General features: G+C 39.5%; 1 protein-coding gene across 1 annotated transcript in view; it reads right to left on the reverse strand.

Moving 5' to 3' along the window:
- The window catches only part of LOC117811726 (semaphorin-4G-like), a 36,409-nt gene extending 17,280 nt beyond the window's left edge, over positions 1-19,129 (reverse strand). Inside the window, exons 1-2 of the mRNA XM_034682162.1 lie at positions 18,708-19,129; positions 9,472-9,789 (exon numbers count right to left, since the gene is read on the reverse strand). Of these exons, the coding sequence (XP_034538053.1) occupies positions 9,472-9,607 (136 nt within the window). The 5' untranslated portion in view covers positions 9,608-9,789; positions 18,708-19,129. The remainder of the gene's footprint in view (positions 1-9,471; positions 9,790-18,707) is intronic.
- Positions 19,130-19,797: the final 668 nt, after the last annotated feature.

Below are 19,797 nucleotides of genomic sequence, written 5' to 3' on the forward strand. Positions count from 1 at the left end.
TAATTAATAGGTCCATTTCTGGATGGATATTTCTTTTGAAATTTAGAGACCAGACAATTTTGGTTAACAACAAATTCTGATCATTTTGTGTCAATAATATCAACTATTGATTAATTTATTGTTAGAAAATCGAAACAAAAAATGTGTTTGAATACGTTCCTATCACATGGAACAAACATCATGTGGTCTCATATTTCGTTTAGCTATTAGAGAGGCGTTTTAACTTTGAAGCATGTTTTGATGTGAATCAGATGACTGAAGGTGTTGCACACAGCAGAGACGCTGAGCTGGGCGCTGCGGCTGAGTGACAGGTCTCCACGAATGCTCTTTTTTCCACCGCCAGACTGATTATGACCCGGTTGCGCTCCTGGCTAACACCTGACCGCATTCACATGTTTATTTTTCTCAATAAGAATGAGTAGGCAGAAAACTGGGCACTGTGAGTCTGAAATATGTTTCTGTTCAGTTCCCTTGTTGCAGTAAATCCACATGTTGTGGTCTGAGCCTTCACTTTATCTGACTGTATGTCCGCAGAGATTATGAGCGTGCTCCACATGTTGATATTCAGTTTGTTTAACGTTCTGAACACCTCAATGCGATCCGTAGCTATTTAATACCTTCAGTTATATACATTGTGTCGTGAAGGAAAATTTGATTCAGGGGACAAAACACATTTGGGTTTGTTTTTGACATGGAAAATGTTAAGGTTTTTTCTTTTAATGATTAATCGATAATTGATCGTTAACATTTCCAAAGATTGATCACGGAAAAGACTTGGGATGTAGATCCCTTGTCAGTAACAATATCATACTGAAATGTGTGTGTTAGGTTTGTGTCTGTGAGAACCAACCCCTTCATTTAATAAAAACGTTCTGAATCAAACAACCATTAAGGGTTAGCTTGCACGTAACTAGACAATCACAGTGCCTCTGCACAGCCTTGCATCGTCCAGCTTCTCCTTGAATTTTGTCAGCAGCTCTCTCTCTCTCTCTCTCTCTCTCTCTCTCTCTCTCTCTCTTTCTCTCTCTCTTTCTCTCTTTCTCTCTTTCTCTCTCTCTTTCTCTCTCTTTCTCTTTCTCTCTTTCTCTCACTCTCTCCTCTCACTCTCTCCTCTCCTCTGTTGCTTGGAGCACAGTGGCTGTGGGCACACACCAGTTGCTACTTTTCAACTTTGTTTTTTTTTTGTTATATATATTGATAGTCTGTCAGTGTTTCTGTCCTCAGAGTCCGGCATAACTAGCTGAGTGGAACAGACAGTTCGCATGACAACAGTTTGCATGCATGCTGGTGTGTCACTTGGTGGGAGGGGCTTAGCAGAGTGATATAAGGTGAGAGAGGGAGAGGTGGAATGTTTTAGCATACAAGTGTTCACGTTGCTTACTGCATCTTTAATGGTTTCTTTCTGTACTACATTGATTAGTCAAGTATTGATCTGTTCTTACAGCTCTGATGACTCACTGTGTGTTTTTGTCATGAGGACATTTCAGTATGAACCAAAGTACTGGTCTGACCTCCAAAAGTGCTACAAACTTGGTGGTTATGGTGTGCCGATTCTGAGGATTTTCAGCTTTCCTCTGGTTCATATTTAGTTATATATAGAACAGGCAATAAAAATTAAATAATAACTTTATTATGGACAAGAGAGCCAGGGGATTATGCTTATCCTCCGTGGCTTTGCTGAGGAAGAGGAAGATAATGAAAAGAGGCCCAACAAATCAGATTTTAGAGGTTCACTTCTACTTAACGTGAGTTTCTGTTATTTAAAGGTTTCTTTGCCTTTTCTATGCGTCCAGTATTCCTGGCTTTTTTTTGGGATACTACAGCTAGACAGGGAAAAATTATGAATGAAGCCAACTTCACAAACACTCAGTAGAAACACACTGTACTTCAGAGACGTCATGGCATGTCTGACCAGTGTTCCTGTATGTGCTGTACACACATTGAGAAGACATGCCATGAAGTCACTTGCTGCAGACATGCAATGCCGAAGAGTTATGTAAGCTCTAAACGTACGATATATCAAGACTCCACTTAGCTTGGGTAAATATGAAACCATTGTCAATACACAAATCATAATTAAGGACAACCCCGAGGCAGGTTATAACCACAACAACATCTCCACAATGAGTTCAACAAACAGCGTCATCCTATGTGGAAAAACAACAGCTGCCTTTTAATTTAACATCTAATTAAAATAATTGACATAAGTAATGTTGAGCAGGTTTTACTATCAGTCAGGGTGGAGTATTAGCAGCAATAAAATCATAGAGACTTGATAGACAGCCACCTTTTTTTAAGTACTGAGGAGCACAGATGCTCAATAAGGCCAAACAGGAAAAGTAGCAGACTTCCTTCATCCTCAGCCAATCCTCTCCCTCCACCCCTCCACCCCCCGCAGACTGCAAGCTATCAAGAGAGCTGTCATTAAGATTCCTATCAGCTGCTGCAAAACACAATCCACTCTGCTCACTTCAGCAGCAGCAGAGGCAGCAGGCAGCTCCCAATCTCACGCTGCTCCCGGGGTTATCAGGTTGTCTACTTTTCCTCCCTCATTCTCGGCAGGAGGAAGAAGAGCATCACCTGAAGGGGATTTCTCAACAGTAAGTCTTTCCTACATGATATGAGTCTTCCATTGTGAGGGAAGTTGTTGCATTAAATCAGATACAACTCCCAAGTTTCCTCAGTGTAATCTGAGCATTAAGACATACAATGCCTGACAGCTGGAGCCAGGTAACTAAAAACAACCTTGCTGAGAGTGTGACGCAGCGGAGGGGAGATTTATTGACGAGCACAATTAAGCCTCAGATTACATGATCGTGAGAGGACAGACATGTTTGGTTCAATCTCCAGGGAGAGAAAAAGAGGCAGCGAGAGGAGCCCAGATGATATTATTTACTGAGCAAACACTTGGAGGGACCTCAGCTGATCAGCCCAGTACACAGTGTTCAGGGACACACACACACACACACACACACACACACACACACACACACACACACACACACACACACACACACACACACACACACACACACACACACACACACACACACACACACACACACACACACACACACGTGCAAATGCAAGCACACTCTCTGAACCTCTAGGCGTTGGACTGTGACGTGACAACCTTACATAAAAATTCACAGTCCAGCGTCAGGTCTGTTTACGGTTCAGAGTATTCTGACGGGTAAACAGGCCGGCTGGAGAAACTGAACAAACAAAGTTAAATCCATCGCCTGAAACTGTTTGAAGTCGGGCTGAACTCTGAAAATACCTGACAACTTGAAATCAGTGTGCGCTGAAAAAGGTATTGAGATGTAACACAAGTTCTCATTCATTTTGACAACATGCGCCTTCTGTTTTATTAGTATTCAGCCTTTCAAAACTGAGCCGGGTATTTAGAGCCTCCCAAACTTTGCTTGAAATTATAAAATAAACTCATGTTACAATATGAATAATATTAAAGCATCTATAATCAAAAAGTTAAAGTCACCTGAGTCAGGGGACAAATCAGGAGTGATCTGAAATCATAATTTTTTAAAGTGGTCACTGAAAGATGAGTCAAAGATGCTTTTCTTTCAATATTATGGTTAGCAGTTAGCATACATGTATACATCTTTAGCTGAGATGCTAAAGTTTGTTCTTCAATTATTCAAATATTTTTTATTAGATTACCATTTGGATACATAACACTATACTTTATTTTTTATAATAGTCTCTAAACATATTATAATACATCTTCTGTATTAACTGTAATTATTTCATCATCTCTTGGCTTTTAAATAGTTTGTTATAATATTTTTAAAGCCTTTTTGCAATATGTTTTTCTCTCTGTCATGATGCTTTAAATGTCCTTATTGCTGAAGAAGAAAAGAGAAGAACAAACACTTAATTAATCTTTTCACATGCACAAATAGGATCCTTATGGAGAGGTGTCAGAGTGAGGGGGCTGCACCGGAAACCCCCCCCCCACCCCCCAAGCTGTTTGAGGCTCAGTGCCTTACTCCAGGGCACAATGGTAGTGACCATGAAGTTCCCCAAGCAACCAGTACCATCTTCCATACTTTGGTCTAAACTAAGACATGAACCAGCAATGCTTTGGTTTCCCACTGACTGAACTATTATATGGCCCCAAAAGTGCCATATAAATAAATTTGCCTTAGGTATGAATGCAATGCTAACATCTAGCTTGTGCTTTTTTATTCCAGAGCTAAACTCAAGAAGCCTGACTCCAAACACCTGCTGCCAAAAAAACATTATCACTCACAACCAGAAACTAACTGTCCCACACTCAAAAGAAGACATTGGTCAACACCACCCGCCTTAAATATTAACCTGCAAGGATGCTAACACTGGGTTTGATCAGCTGAATTAGATGCTGTGTTATTTTTTAAACTAATTGAATCCTAAAATAAGTGGCACAATAAATGCATGACAAAGCTCCACCAAATTTAAACCCATTAGATCCAGTGTTACAGTGAGAGGACTGATGTTGAGATGGGTTTCTAGAGACTTTAATACTTCTTGAGGCTCCTGTGAGAAGCTCAGCAGTGTTTGTTTGACGAAAACTCCTTCTGGTTTATTTACGATCGACTGTATCACCCGCTAAATCTCTGCCCCAAATTTAAACAAATGATGACATTTTAGCATGTTTTCACTTTCTTTCTCTGACACTTACTAGCAATCACAGTAACAAGTATTAAAAACGATACAAATATCAATTTAGTTTTAATTTTTGATAGAATTCAGTATTAACTTCAGCCCATTGCATAACCTCCCTCCCACAAACGTTTTGAAGAACAGTGACATTGCAGAGGGGAGAGAACACAGGTGTGTGTGTGTGCATGACTTTTCTTCTGGGCATGCATGTGGGATTGAACTACCCCACACAGGTTTGGAGGCTTTGCTTTTAGGTTGCTAAGAAACGCAGAGTTTAAAGGGATTAGCTGTAAGTTTGCATATCGAAGTCTTCTCATCAGAAGGAGGGAAGCTAAAAGAAACACAAAGCAGAGTTAGGGCAAGATAACAGTATTGAACAAGGCCAGAGCAGCCAGGAAGAGTACAATCTAATGAAGAACAAATTGAGTAGAGGAGACAGAGCTTTAGTGCAGCTGTGCAGAGATGGATGGTGGAGGACGGGGGAGGGGATGAGAGAGCGACGGGGTTGCAGGCGAGGAGATGTGTAGGAGGACCTGTAGGCTGGCTTTAGCACAGAATGCTGACTTACAGAAACTGAGATAAAGGTATCAAGAGAGGATCACAGCAAGAGCAGAGAAGATGGATAATGGGGGTAAGAAGGTGATGTACTGTGAGAAAGATAAAGGTTTAAAATAAAGGAGGAGGAGAAACCTGAACCCTTAATAAAATTCAGGACTCTTCCTTAACATTTTGCTCTCTTTGGAGCTAGACGACCATAAAACAAAGACTGTAAAACATGGCGCTCATCATATTGATTATACTACCTCCACCTAACTTTTGGCTAATGCCATAGCCTAGCAGTCTGTCAAACTTCTGCAACATGCCCACCTGTAAGATAAATCAGCCACACCCCTAATTATGTATGCACAGCTTTTTGCCTGAGTGTAATCAAAACAATCTCCTTTGCTTTTGGAGCCAGCCTCAAGTGGACACTCGAGGAACTGCAGTGTTTTTTACACTTGTGCATGGTCATCATCTTTCAACCCTGGAGGCTGCTTCCTGACGCAAACGTACAACTCCTCCTGGACCACATCAAAAGTCACTCTCTGGAGTGCGTGCGCATGTTTGTGGTGTTTACATAAAAAAAATGAAAGCCAATAGAGAGCCACAGTTGGGAGTGGAGCGGGAGAAAGGTGGGAATAAAGCTAGGTTGTTAGTTTGTCAGTTTGTTAATTCATTAATTCATTTATTTACTGATTGATTAACATCTAAAACCATTGATTTCAACTGAAGGATTTATAGATATGACGTGTGAATCAGATGTGTCGGTTCATTATTGTATTTAATTAAATATGCCCATGTTTTTTTTTAAACTTATTTCAATCATTCATTAACATTATTAATAATAACAATGTAAATAATGTTATATATTGTTATTGTAATAATCTTAATATTGTCTTTGTTACTGCAACTATTTTCATTATCATTTTTATTAGTTATGGAAGTTATATTGTGTTTCATTTCAATTTCATTTATCCTTCATTTTATATAAACAATAATAATTAATATTATTTTTAGTAGAAGTTCTTAAAGTAGAAGTAGTTGTTGCTTTTAATTAAATGTTATCAAATATATTATGTTTTTTTTCTTTTGTACGTCACCATATTTCCCGAAATTAACAAATGTTCACTTGATGTTTGTTTAATTCTATTTTTCTTTCATTCATTTCTTATTTTATTCATCCATCAATATTTATATTTTATTTATACTTCTTTATTTTTCATGTATTTTGTATAAACTTAAGAATATGATGGATCCACATCATAAATGTCCAATGTAGTGGTACATGAATCCTTATACAGATTGCATATTATGTATTCTAATCATTGTATTTCTTCTATAATTGATAAGATTAAGTGTTTCTTAGAAGTCAATGGTATATATACCTGCACATTAGAACAGCATTGTAAAAACAAGTTTTCTTCAAACAGAGAGAAATGTTCAAACAGGAGAGGGGGCGAGGGGCGTTACTCTACATGCAGATCTGAGCATGAAGATGAGAGAAGAGTCCTTTAACATGGATGTGTAATAACAAATAAAGTGACACACTCACACAAATGCACAAAAGAAAAAAAAATACAGTATACAGCAGTATTGCGCCATACTACAACAGTTGTCATGGTTACAGTGCCTCTTCCCTCTACCTACAGTCATGTCAGTTTCCTCGGATGCTCCTCAGGGATTCGAGTGTAAGCGCTTCACTCATCTTCCATTAACTCTGTATTACCTCGGGCTGCATGCCATCACTCACTCAAGGTAAAGGAATAATAATAATAATAAGTGTTTGAAATCTTAAAAAAGGGTTAAAAATGGTTTACAGAGGAGGCAGCTGTATGAGTTCCCCAAGGACAGCAGGTGTTTGCGCAAGTTGGAGATGTGTCAGGAGCAAAAAGAACGGAAATGAAGAAAACTGAACGACACAAAGATAAAGACGGCTGCATCTGATATACTATAAAAAGAGATTGGTTGTTCTGAGTGTCATCTCTATTTTCAGATTTTGCAGAAGAAAGATGCAGAGTTTGTAGGCGTGTTTTGGAAGTGTTCAGGTTTTTGTTTGCTGAGCAGTATAGTCCACTTATGTATCAGCGGGGTTTTAGCTGTACACCGGAAAACAGTCAGCATGAGAAGCAAAAGAGAGGAATGCAACTCCTCTGCAATGCAATCCAAGAACCCTTCAACTGTCATCTCACAATGATTCAGCTTTAATAAATGTCTTTTAAACGGCATCTGCATGCAAATGCAACTAATAAGAATTTCCCCAAGGAGGTAATAAAGTCTGAAGTCCAAAGTCTAAAGTCTAATACAATCTCAGAGGTCATTTCTCACACTTCTCATGGCAGCAGGACTGCTAGGACTGTAAGCAATGGTAGGGTACAGAGAAGGAAGTCTTCACTAACTGCTGGCTACATTGAAGGCCCTGAAATGTTAGCCATTGCTCTCAGAGGCTGTTGTCATCAATGAGTTTTTAGATTGGTCCAAATGTTGCATAATTTAAAACTGATTTGAGAGTCATCTTTATATCCTGTATGTAACAGAAATACTGTTCAATGTCCAAAGGTCATATGTGAACGTTTTTTACATTTGACCAATCTTCAAATATTGAACATTTAATCTGTTTAATGTTGAATATTTTTCAAATTCATGTTTGTTTTTGATGCATTAAAAGAAAAACTGCTGACAAATTAAGAGCAAGGTTTGAAGAAAGAAGGCAGCAACAGTAGTACAACAATAAAAGATCCGTCAATTTAAATGTGGAGCTGTCGTCAAAAACTGAGGCAAGAGTCAAATTATCATCCAACAAAAATACAGTTAAAGCTAGGGTTGGTAGTCTTGGAAAACCAGCATGAATTTGAATGTAGCTTTTCCTCATGACTCCGTCCAACCCCTCCCCTCCTCCCTCGGAGCTCCTCCAAAACGACGCCCCCCCCGCTCACATGCACGAGCGCCGCTGATTCTCGACCATATGATGGTGACTGATTCAAAACCAGTCCTCACCAAAACATTCTCATAGTGAAAGTTAAAAACACAAACAAACATGGCTGCTGTTAGTACTCACAACTATCATGCTAGCATTATCCAGTTGTACCGGTGACACGATATCAGGACAAAAGTTATAACACATATAATACTGTAACAGCTGTACTGTTTGTTAAACCTGTTCAGTGTAGATGTTCTTAATTCCTACAGTGTTGGCGGTCATTGAAGGCATCAGGAGAGGTGTAGAGTGTGGGAGTGGGAGAGAGGAGAGGAGAAGTTTTTCATTCATTCGGCCGACAGTGACCGGTTATTAAAGATCAACGTGTTCACGAATCGGCTCGTCATCACTACAGTGTCCGGACGGACACTACAATAAATATATATTTTCTGTAGGACTTACTGAACGTCATTAATTATTCTGCTTGTTGGTGAGAGCTTTTTAGACTCTGATCCGGACTACAGTCCTGAGCAAAGCACCTCATCAGGTCAGAGGGGACAGGCCCGAGGACGAGCGAGAGGGGCAGTAAATAGAGCCAGGGGAAGTAGAGGCAGGAGACGGGGACTCGGAGGAGTGCACGCCGGGGAAATGTACGCGCAGGAGGAGGGCAGAACGGCTGGGCGGGATTTGATTGGTTTAAAATTTGGGGAGCCAAAACACGGTGATTGGTTGGTGTTTTCCCAGGTTTACTCCGGCTGTAGATAGCAGTTTTTTTTCACTCTTTTTTAGGAACACATTATGTAATGATTGCCATCAGGACATAAAGATCATTTTAACCAATATGGCAAAAAGTGTATCTAAATCTGATTACCAACCCCAGCTTTAAAGGTGTAAGGGTCAAATGATTCAGATTTTTGAGAATTAGATTAATTCTATTCACTAAAAAATTGATTAAAAACAAAACTTAAAACTAAGGTAATGAGAATCTGCACAGCAATACTAGAAAGAAATGAATCTGTGGGTCTGAATATAGCAAGGCCTATTAAATACTGATGTATTGTCCAATGTTCAAGAGTGAGGTGTCAAAGATTTTCAAAGTTATTCACAAAAAAAGCTGAAAAACTGAAAACAAGTAAAGAAAAAGGCAGCTTCCGCAAAACCCCAAATTAAGTTGTTTTTTTTATCTGACAGTTAAAAGTAACCATTGAGTCATCTTTGGTTACTAAAGAGAAAATCAGTTCAGTGTCAGGAGGTCAAAGTCACACCAAATCAGAAAGATTTGAAAGACTGAATGCACCAAAAAGTGCTCTTTGTGCTCAAAGCTCTTTGAGTGTGTGTGGTCTTTTTCTTACCGCTGCTCAACACTGTGATACGTGGAGTCACATCGAGGTCCAGGGGCGGTCTGAACGGGTAGCCGGCTGCAGCACACACCCAGCAGCTCAGCAGCAGGAGCCGCGCCGCAGAGGATCGAGCTCTCTGCATCTCCATAGCCGAGGGGCCTCACAGGACAGGTTCTCTCCTCTGACTGGAGCGTACAGGCATGTGAAGTTCTCACACAAACATGTTCAGCCTACTTCTCAAAGACACCCCCTGCAGACACGAACCAGTGCACGTAGTTTTGACAAAGCGAGGCAGGCTCTTTGAAACTGCTGTTCAGGAGAGTGAAGAACCTGCAAACAGAACACAAACACAGTAACATTAGAGGCAATGATAATACAGAACACAAAGTTTGACCTTTTAAAAAGTTGGAGGAGCAGTTGAAAGAGCTGTCAAAGTTTAACGTCACGCCTCAGACAAACTTAAAAAAGCTGATACGCAGGATTTCACAAGGATGACGACAGAGATATGAAAGACGCTTTGACTCAGAAAATATTGCAGGCTTTTGTAGATCAACGGCTGCCTCTCCGTGTTGCAACGTCTGCAGCTGCTGAGTCTAAACACAGCTGAAAATATCATTAACCAAACAATGGCTGTCAAACAGAGCTACGTGCCGATACCACGAGCAAACAAGTGGGGATTAAACGTCCATGTGAAGAAATCCAAGCAGATAAGGTGCCAGGCCAGTTCAAACAGCAGACGTACCTGAGAGGAGCCAAATCCAACCAGAGGGGGGAGATTGTGAAATATGATCATCTGAAAAATGAGTGTTGTGATGAGATGTGAATGCTAATGTTGTTCTGACAGAGAAAAAAAAGACCCTCTATTTCAGGAGTTGAAGGGGGAGATGACGGGGAGAGGAGTGGAAGGGAGGGGGGTGATGTGTTTGTGGCACCATCACATGCAGCAGTGCACACGCCGACACAGAGGGGGACACTGACTGCAGAGCTTCATCATTCTTATTAATGGTTACATCTCTTTAACGAACTCTTTCATATGTCTCTCCATCTTTCTCTCTCTCCCTCTGTCTTGCTCCTTGCCTCCTCTCTCTCTCATTTATCCTTCTTCCCTTCCTTTCAGTCTCTCTCTTTCTGTCTCTATCTCTGTTATTCTTTTTTGTCTTTTTCCATCTCTCTTACATTTTTTCTGTCTCTCTTTCCTTCTCTCTATCTCTTTGTCCTCATTATCTCACTCCTTTTTTTTATCTTACTATCTCTCCTTTTCCTATCTCTTCCTCCTTTTCTTCTTGTTTTCCTTGCTCTCCCTTATTTTCTCTTCTTTTCCTCATTCTCACCCGTTCTTTCCCTCTGTTTTGCCATTTGCTCTCTTTTGGTGCTCTGTCTCGTCTCTTTTTTTCAACCCTCTCCCTTCCTCGATCTCTCTCTCTCTCTCTCTCCTTTTCAAGGCTCCACGACTGTCTTGAAACACTTATATATTCACACATATTTCCTTTACAAAACGTGCCTCTAGCACCCTAAAAAGCTCAACGTCCGGGGATCTAGCCCTCTCTGTCTGCCTTGAGCACACACAGACACAAGAGCAGCAGTCTTTTGACACACACCCTGGATGCAACAATCAACAAGAAGAGAAGCAGAAAAGTGTTTCCTGACTGCCCTCTTTAGTCCCAGCAGTCCCTCAGGGCTGACACCATGACAACGGCTGGCTTGAAGGTTGCGTAATGTTACAGAAAAACACTGCAGCATCCAGGTGTGGAGAAGACAGATACTCTATTTACTGTGATTTTATCAGTAGGTAGTACCAGTAACACAGGAAACCCCACGGTCATTGTAAGTACTGTGTTTACTACGGACTGTTTAACCCACACCATGCTGGCATGGGGAGAATTTAATGACTGGCTAGAAAGGTCTCCCCTACAGCCTGAAATGTTGTACCTGGGATTGGTGTATATAGTCAATGCGCTGATATCAAGCAGCAACCTCCAACCGCGAGAATTGAAGCCGATGCTGAAGTGTTACAAACTGCAGTTCCTCAAGTGTCCACTTGAGGCTGGCTCCGGAAGTGCCGGAAACCACATACACACCAATTCAAAAAAGCCGATCTTTACAGCAGAAATAAACATGTTTACAGCCTGGTGCAAAAAACGAGTGTAGTCTGGATAGCTCATTTCTCGATGGGCACACTGTACAGGGGGTGAATTTTTTCATAGCACTGCAATTTCAAAGATTTTTAGATTACGAATTTTCCATTATGAGAGGCACAGCTGACTTCATTGACAAGGCGGGTACACTGTAGCTGTTGGCAAGGAGGCTCAAAGCCCGCCTCTTTACGTCACAATCGCTCGACAGCAGTTATGTTGAGTTCAACATTTACATTATGGCTGCCGCCGCCGATTGGCAGCCAAACAGCACTTCAGAAACAGATGGGTGACATCACGGATACTATGTCCATTATTTATGCAGTCAATGGCTGATACCCATAGAATATTGTTGTACACCAAACTCCAAAACAAGAAAAATGTATCAAGTGTCTTGATGAAAGACTGATGGCTATAACCTCATAACTGCCACTGAAATCTACTTTTTAGCGTTGCAAATAAAAAGTGAAAAATAAAGAAAATTGATCAGGGCTATACCAGCAGGGATGTGCATGTTTTGTAAACTAAATGATTAAATGCCATCTCCATTAAAAGTTGGCCCAAAAATGACCAGTAAGTTAGACAAGTAATTTATATTTTTAGATTTGTGTGCCAAAAATACTGGGCATATGTTTTGTCTAGTGCAGTCAGCCAAGGTCTGTAAGCTCTGTTTAATGGTGACAGACAGAATGCCTTAAAGCTCTACCATCTGGATGTAACCAAGTACAGCTGACAGATGGCATGTTGTAGCACGGTGCAGCTTGCAGTATCTTTATTTTAAAACAGAGTTTAAAATTGTATCTGGTCAACCTGGACACAGTGGTGCGGATAACTGAAGGCTGGTGGTGCTAGCTCTGCTAATGTTAGTCACACCCAGCATGTCACCTATTTGACATCATTAACCCTCAGACACTGCTGCTTTTTTCTAAGTGTGTTTTCTTACATTTAGACTTGCAGAATTTAAATTTATGTTTAATCAGCAGAAAAGTAGTGGCTTGGGAAAATCCCTAGTTTTTGGCAGAGAGTGTGATATTTAACATCAAAGCTAACTGAATGTCAGCAATCAGTGTTTTCCCATCACATATTTTTAAATTAAGATAATTAAAAACACAGTAGCTTTATGATAAATCAGGGTTTGACTGATGCTCTTCAGCTAACTCAGAATGTATTCAGTGTGCTGAGCCCTGCCATTAACAATGATAGCAGCTATGCCACAAACAGGGTTAGTGGTATTGGTCAATCCATCAGTCTAGGTATCCTCTGACATTGATCATGCCTCCAGCGATGGTTGTTGTTGCCTGCTCATTAATATTGTAAAAGGATCATCATGGTGGTTGTTCTGACTTTTAGATCAATTATCTTTCAGCTGCAGGCACCATCTTCACTTTATTTTCCTCTGGTACCATCAGAGCAGAAAGATGTGAAAACAACAGATGGTTAAAAAAAAATGTAGTTGGAGTACGCAAAACCTCACTCCTAACATGTTGTCCTCTTTGTCTTTTACAAAGACGACACGGTAATGAGCTTGTGAGGAAGGTCTGTTATGCAAATTAGTCTGTGTTTGGCACGCTGCCAGAAGTCTTGCAGTCAATGAGAAGAACGAGTAAACATGAAGGTCCTGAAAAATAATGATTTTCTAAAAGCCTAAAATGACTGAGCGATTGGTTCGTCCAACTACTCAAATGTGAAAATTTGCTGATTTTTCCTTCTTTATCTCATCTGTTGATTAAAAAGACTTTGGTTAAACAAAACAAGCGTTTTGAAGGCTTTCAAAACTTTAATCTTTTTATTTTTTAATATTTCCACAGACTAAATGCACAGTAATCAACAGCACAATCTAAAAAGAAAAAGTTGATCATTCGCTTGTTTTTGGTGTGTGTAGACTCTTATGTTTGACTTTTTTTTTTAAGGATTATTTTCAGACCTGTCCCTGTTGGCTAATTCATTACATGGACAGAGAAGAAGTTGGAGATGAAGGTAAATTTGACAAAAACATTCCCAATGATGGATTTCAGGTCTCTGCTCTCAGAGTGAGAGAAAGCCCGAGGCTAGAGGGATTGAAATCAATCTTTTGAAATGTGACGCAGAGCCAAATGATGTTCTTCCAGTGGAGGAGAAATATCCTCAAAACAGCAAAAGCAGCGCTGCCTTATGACATCCTGAGGTGCAGCTGTTTGGGAAATATGACCTTCAAACTTATGTTCCCCACTTTATTAAAGTTTTTTTCTCCTTCTATGGCAAATATACTTTAGGGACACCAATTAATTAAGTCAAACATTCTCCTACAGGATGTGTTTCCTCTCCTGAGCCAGGTCAAACACTGTTAAAGGTGTGTCAATCTCCCTCCTGGCTTTGTCCAAGCTCCCGTTAAAAGGTGGCAGAGGAGGTGCAATAAGTGGGTCATTTATCTGAATCATACACATCGAATCCCTCAAATAGGCAACCAGGGCCTAAGTGGTCTTTATGTGGTTTTATTATCTCGAGAGGAGTCTATTGAGATCACAATGTTTCACAGGAGAGAGTTGAAAATGTGAAAAATGGGAGAGAAAAGTGAAAAACCAGGTGCAATACTGTCAGGAAGTCCAGCTGCAATGAGCAAAGAGGAGAAAGTAGTGACATTTCCAATTCTCTATCATCTAAAAACCATTATCCTGACTTGCTCCGAGAAGCCCTCAAAAGCAGAATCCATCAATAGTTAATTGGCTGCTGAACACTCCAGTCCAAACTTTGAGAAAATGTAAAATCGAGACGTGTTGGAAACAAAATGACCCAGAGGAAACAGTGCCTGTACCCACACCACCTAAACTTTCTAATCCATCTCCCTCCCGATCTCACTGCCGGCTCTCAGTCCCCTGACATTCATGCACGGAAATAGATTTAATCAGGCAATTATAAAGTGTCTATAAACCTGCCTGAATAGAAGAGATTGGAGCTGTGCAGTGACAGCTCTGTCAACAGACAACAATTGTCCCAGACGACTAAAAAAAAAAACCCAACTCTCTGTTTTAGACTTGGATATGTGTGTCTATGTGTGTGTGTTTTTGTGTGTTTCTGTGACAAAAGATAGAAAAGATTACAGTCAAGGCCATTGAGCTGTGCTTCAATACAGAGACAGACTGCTTTTAAACACTGTTGTTTCACAGACAGACAAAAAGGAAGCAAACTGAACTGAACTCTGTTTGCTCTCAATACTGTAGACTTTACAGTCACTTTCTGTGCATGCAACACTGAGCTCTTTGGACTTTTCACACTGTTATTCTGATGATACGACAAAAGAGATGACACCCATGTACTGTCTGTGTGCTCATTTGTTGTTTACCATCTTTTCAAATCCAACAAAAATGCTTATATGGGCACATCTTTTCATTTTGCGCTGGATCTCTCTCCTTGGTAGATAGCAGACCAAATGTGAGATGGTCTAAATATCATGTGTTGAGGGTCTACAGGGAGGTTAAGACTAGCTGTTCTGATGAAGACCTCTAAATAGTATGTCTCTGATGCCACCAAAATATCAGGCATGTGCAAGAACCAAAGTTTATGCAACAATCCAAAACAAGAATTAATTGACCCTAAATATATTTACATCTTCCTTTGCTGCACGTTGTACTGTTATGTTGTTTTATTAAAGCAGCCTTGAGCAACTTCTGTTTACAAGAGGCAAAGAAACACAGATATTTTGGGATGCACCTAGTGTGAAAGTCAGGACCGATACCGATGTTTTTTTCATTACATCTTTGAAATTCTTCGTGTCTGTTTTTTCAAATAAGCTCTGATACTTGATGTATTGCTACAGCCTCATCTTGAAATGTCCCTGAAACATGTCTTACAAACTGTGTGCTGCTTATCTTTCTCAGAGAAGGTGTAATACCTCCTACTGGCGACGTTTTATTTGAATTTGATCATGAAAAGAATGTGTCACAACATCTGATGCCTTCCTATGTCACACCCAAGCGGCAAACTCCGGTCTCAAACGATGAAGCCCATGCGGAAGTGATATAAACTGCAATACATCGAAAATCCGCTTGAGGCTGGCTGCAGAAACACCGGAAACCACATAGACATGAATGGGAAAAAGGCGATCTTTGCAGCATTAATAAACATGTTTACAGCCTGGTTCAAAAAACGGCTTGGCCCTACAACGATAATCTCTCTAATGGCACACACTGTACGGGGGGTGAATTTTTTTCTAACATGACGGTTAAGAAGATATTAAGATTATGAGTTTTGCCCAAATAAGGACATGACTGATGTGACTCCCGGTCGGGAACACACAGCCATTGGCTAAGAGACTCACACTACGTCACACTCTGCCTAGTTGAGTTCCGCATTACCAATATGGCTGCTGCCGTCGATTTGCTTCAAAACAGCTCTCAGGAACAGATGGGTGACGTCACGGATACTACGCCCATATTTTATACAGTCTATGGTCACACCAGAGTTTGATGATCAGGTGACTTCTTTGTACCAATAAAAACATCTTCTCAGAATCAGCAGTAAGGTATACTGGAGCACCAACATTCAATTGATGGGACATATACATGTCGGCAACTGACACTGGTTCATGGGACATTATTTGCTGATGATCAATATTTGTCAATAGTGGTGATAATACTTTATACCGATGTGAAACTGATATATCTGTGCATGCAGGTTTTAGTTCCTGTATGATTTGTGTTGGAGCTATTTGATTATTTTCACTTTAATCAATGAATGTATTGTTATTTAGTTTAATTTTAGTTTATTTGATTATTACAAAACACATTAATCAACATGATGGAATTAGCACAACAGCTAAATTTCATCCGTAGTCCTAAGGCAGACCACATAAAACATATAACGACAAGATTTAAAAAATATAGAATGTCACAAGACAGTTAACAGGACACTACACGAACTGACTTACAAACAAATTTTATGTACAAAATGTATACTTTTGTGACATTATGAAAACAGGATGGAAGGTGAAGCCAAAGCCCCAAATGAGGAAATTATTATTCATGTGGCTGGTTTGTTAATTAACCAATGTTGAAGTGTTTTTTTTTTAAAAGGTAGAGTAGTTCTAAAGCTCCCTAATGTGAGCTGGTAGTTTGTTCCAGGACTGTGTGCCTCTGACAGACACTACCATTTGGCTGAATTTGGTTTAACGTCACGGTACATCACAGTCTCCTCTTGTTTCATTTGCGGTAATTATAGGATTAAGTTTGATGCCTTAGGTGTTGTCAATATATTTGGTTACTCACTTATATGGGTTGCACTGGGTGATGTGTATATAGATGGGCAGGTAAGATAGGAGGGGTGGACACGGGGGATGGTGAATGTTTTTTTACAGGGAGATGTGAGAGCACATCGGTGTTCAATAAACCACCAAAGAAACTGCATACTTGGCTGGACATTGGCAATTATTTGGATCACGTGTACGATCCACTCGCCCGGTGCCCCGTGGCTGGTTTTGATTTGAGTTTTGTTTTTGTAAAGTTGAAAAAGTCAAATAACCATAGCCATAGCCAGACTCCAGACAGACCACCAGAGTGCCCTCTTCCTGATCCCCAGGGACTTCAACCATGTATTTTCTACATAGCTTATTTTGTCTTCTGTACATACTTTTATTATCATTATTTTCATTGTATTGTATTTATATCTTATACTGTATATTCTTACTTATTGTGTATAGGAGCAACTGTAATGACTGAATTTCCCCCCGGGACAAATAAAGTACTTCTGATTCTGATTCTGATTCTGAAATTAGCAAACAGCCACAGTGAAGAGCTAACAGAGAGGGCAACATTAATCAGAACTAGCAAAATACTTGCCTGAAAAATGAACCCAGATATTAACAGTGTGGAAGACTTCAGTTTCAAGGGAAGCACTGTGCTGCAATAAAGGGTTTGTAGTGTTGACTTATTCAATTACTGTATGTTTTTTTTTTAGTCACAGTATCAGAATAAGGACAAAATTGCATGTGACCATCTCTAGTTGACACCCTTGATGTTCAATCTATCAGTTAGCAGAAGTTGATGCCTTAAACAGTCTTCATCATAATTTATATAACCCAAAGTTCCACATTAGGTTTGGAAAATGTACAGAGAAAGGGAAACATGACACATAAACCAGCAGAAGAGAGACGCACTTTCCAGCTACTGTGCAGTATTAGATGATGGGGATTATATTTCCAGTATGTGTTAAGATTAGACATTACTATGAGAGATAAAAGTCATGTTTTGTCGTTGATAAGGAAGACTAACTTTACAGAGCTTCATGCTGCTGTCAAGAATTATCATACTGCTGCTTTGTACTCTGCTAAATCCAAACTAGAGGCTGCAGCAGAATATTAAGTCTCCAAAACCTAAAAGCATTGGTTAATTCATTTCAAAAGCATTACTGTGAATGGACAAAACCAACATTTGAATAAGGTATGAGTTGAAACAGCTTATTTGAAAATAATACGAAGTAGAACATGATATTATTCAGGTATCAGTCATAGTTTTGGAGACTTACACTCCAACTCCAATATTTTAAAGACAAAGTAAGATGAGTGTGGTATTGATTAGATCACAGCTACAAAGACTATCAGCTTCAACAGGAAAGGGCTGATTAACATTTTTAACAGAGCAATCACTCTCTGTAAGTACTTTCAACACCATCAGTGTGTGTTTACAGCTGATTTACTCTAATCAGACCTGTTCAGCTGCCTTATGTTTTTAATACTATGAATCACCAGCTGCACCTTTCACTTTGCATGTTAAACAGGTAGTCCACATCCCCCTGTTGATATACCTGACGGATTGAGATTCACTTCACCAGTGTACATGAGTTATAATGCTGTGTAATGAGGCAGGAAGGAACATGATGGTGTTTTAAATGCATCAATTAACCAACAACACACAATATTGTCAATCTTGACTCAGTTTCGTCTGAACAGGGTTACTACATTGGACCAAATACCCCATTTAAACATTAAATTGCCCATATTTGAAAGAGGATGTAATGCAAGTGTCATAATAAATTAAAAAAGCAGATACAAAAGTGCTAATTGTAACACAAATACGAACACTAATCTCTCCATGTGTTATTCTCTGCTTTTTTTTTAATGGAAGTAAATTGTTCAGAGTGTCTTACCTGCTGTACAAATTCCTCGGAGATAAAGGTCTGTACGTTTCCTGGAGCACCCGATAATCCAAGTGGACTTTACACGCATGAGACTGCACTGACAAACCCACAAACACCCACTGACTGAATAACCCACAGTACTGACAGTGGGACTGACTGAAGCTCCTCCACACGCCGTCACAGGTGGCCCGCCCTCCCACGACGCTCACTTCTTCCCTTTTCTCTCTCCACCACCCTCTGAATTAAGTGTAGTCCGGTCTCCCGCTTCACTGTATCGATGTAGTTCAAATATAAGAGTGTTCCTGGTTCGTTGCCCTCCTGTTTTATCACGGTAGACCACGAGCTCCAGCACTGCACGAGGACGGTTACAGTTTAACAGGCAAAGAGCGATAAAGGTGCGCGAGGAGGCAACCTGTTCAGATTCAGGGGAGGGATGGCGTCACACTGACACCTGGCGGCCAAAGAGGGAACTTTATATACGTGCTGATGAAGAAAGCCCAAATAATGAAAATAAAGATAAAAATAAAGATAAAAATAAAAATAATAGGGATATTAAATAATAATAATAATAATAATAATAATAATAATAATAATAATAATAAATGATAACAATACTACTGCTACTACTACTACTACAAATAATAATAATGATAATAATAATAATAATAATAATAATAATAATAATAATAATAATAATAATAATAATAATAATAATAATGATTCAGCTAAACATAGGAAAACTGCATTTGGAAATTCTGCATTTTCAGAATGCATCAAACTAGAGACAATGGAATTTAATTTTAAATGTGTTATTGTTGATGGACTGTTGTTGAGTATGTATTTTTTTAAATGCTAGTATGTTTGTATTGTACATTCTTTTACATCTTCCTGCCCAGGGACCACAGTTGAAAATTAGCTTATAGCTAACTCTGGCTTGACAGTTTTTGTTTTGCATGGCCCCTGTCAAATAAACTAATAAATAAATAAAAAAAAAATAAAAAAAAATAATGATGATTACTATTATTATTATCATTATTATTATTATAAGGCCTACTTCAGATTTCAGTATTTTATTTCTTCCTGCCTGTATTTATTTAAG

The sequence above is a fragment of the Notolabrus celidotus genome, chromosome 4 (assembly GCF_009762535.1).
Source record: "Notolabrus celidotus isolate fNotCel1 chromosome 4, fNotCel1.pri, whole genome shotgun sequence".
NCBI lineage: Eukaryota > Metazoa > Chordata > Actinopteri > Labriformes > Labridae > Notolabrus > Notolabrus celidotus.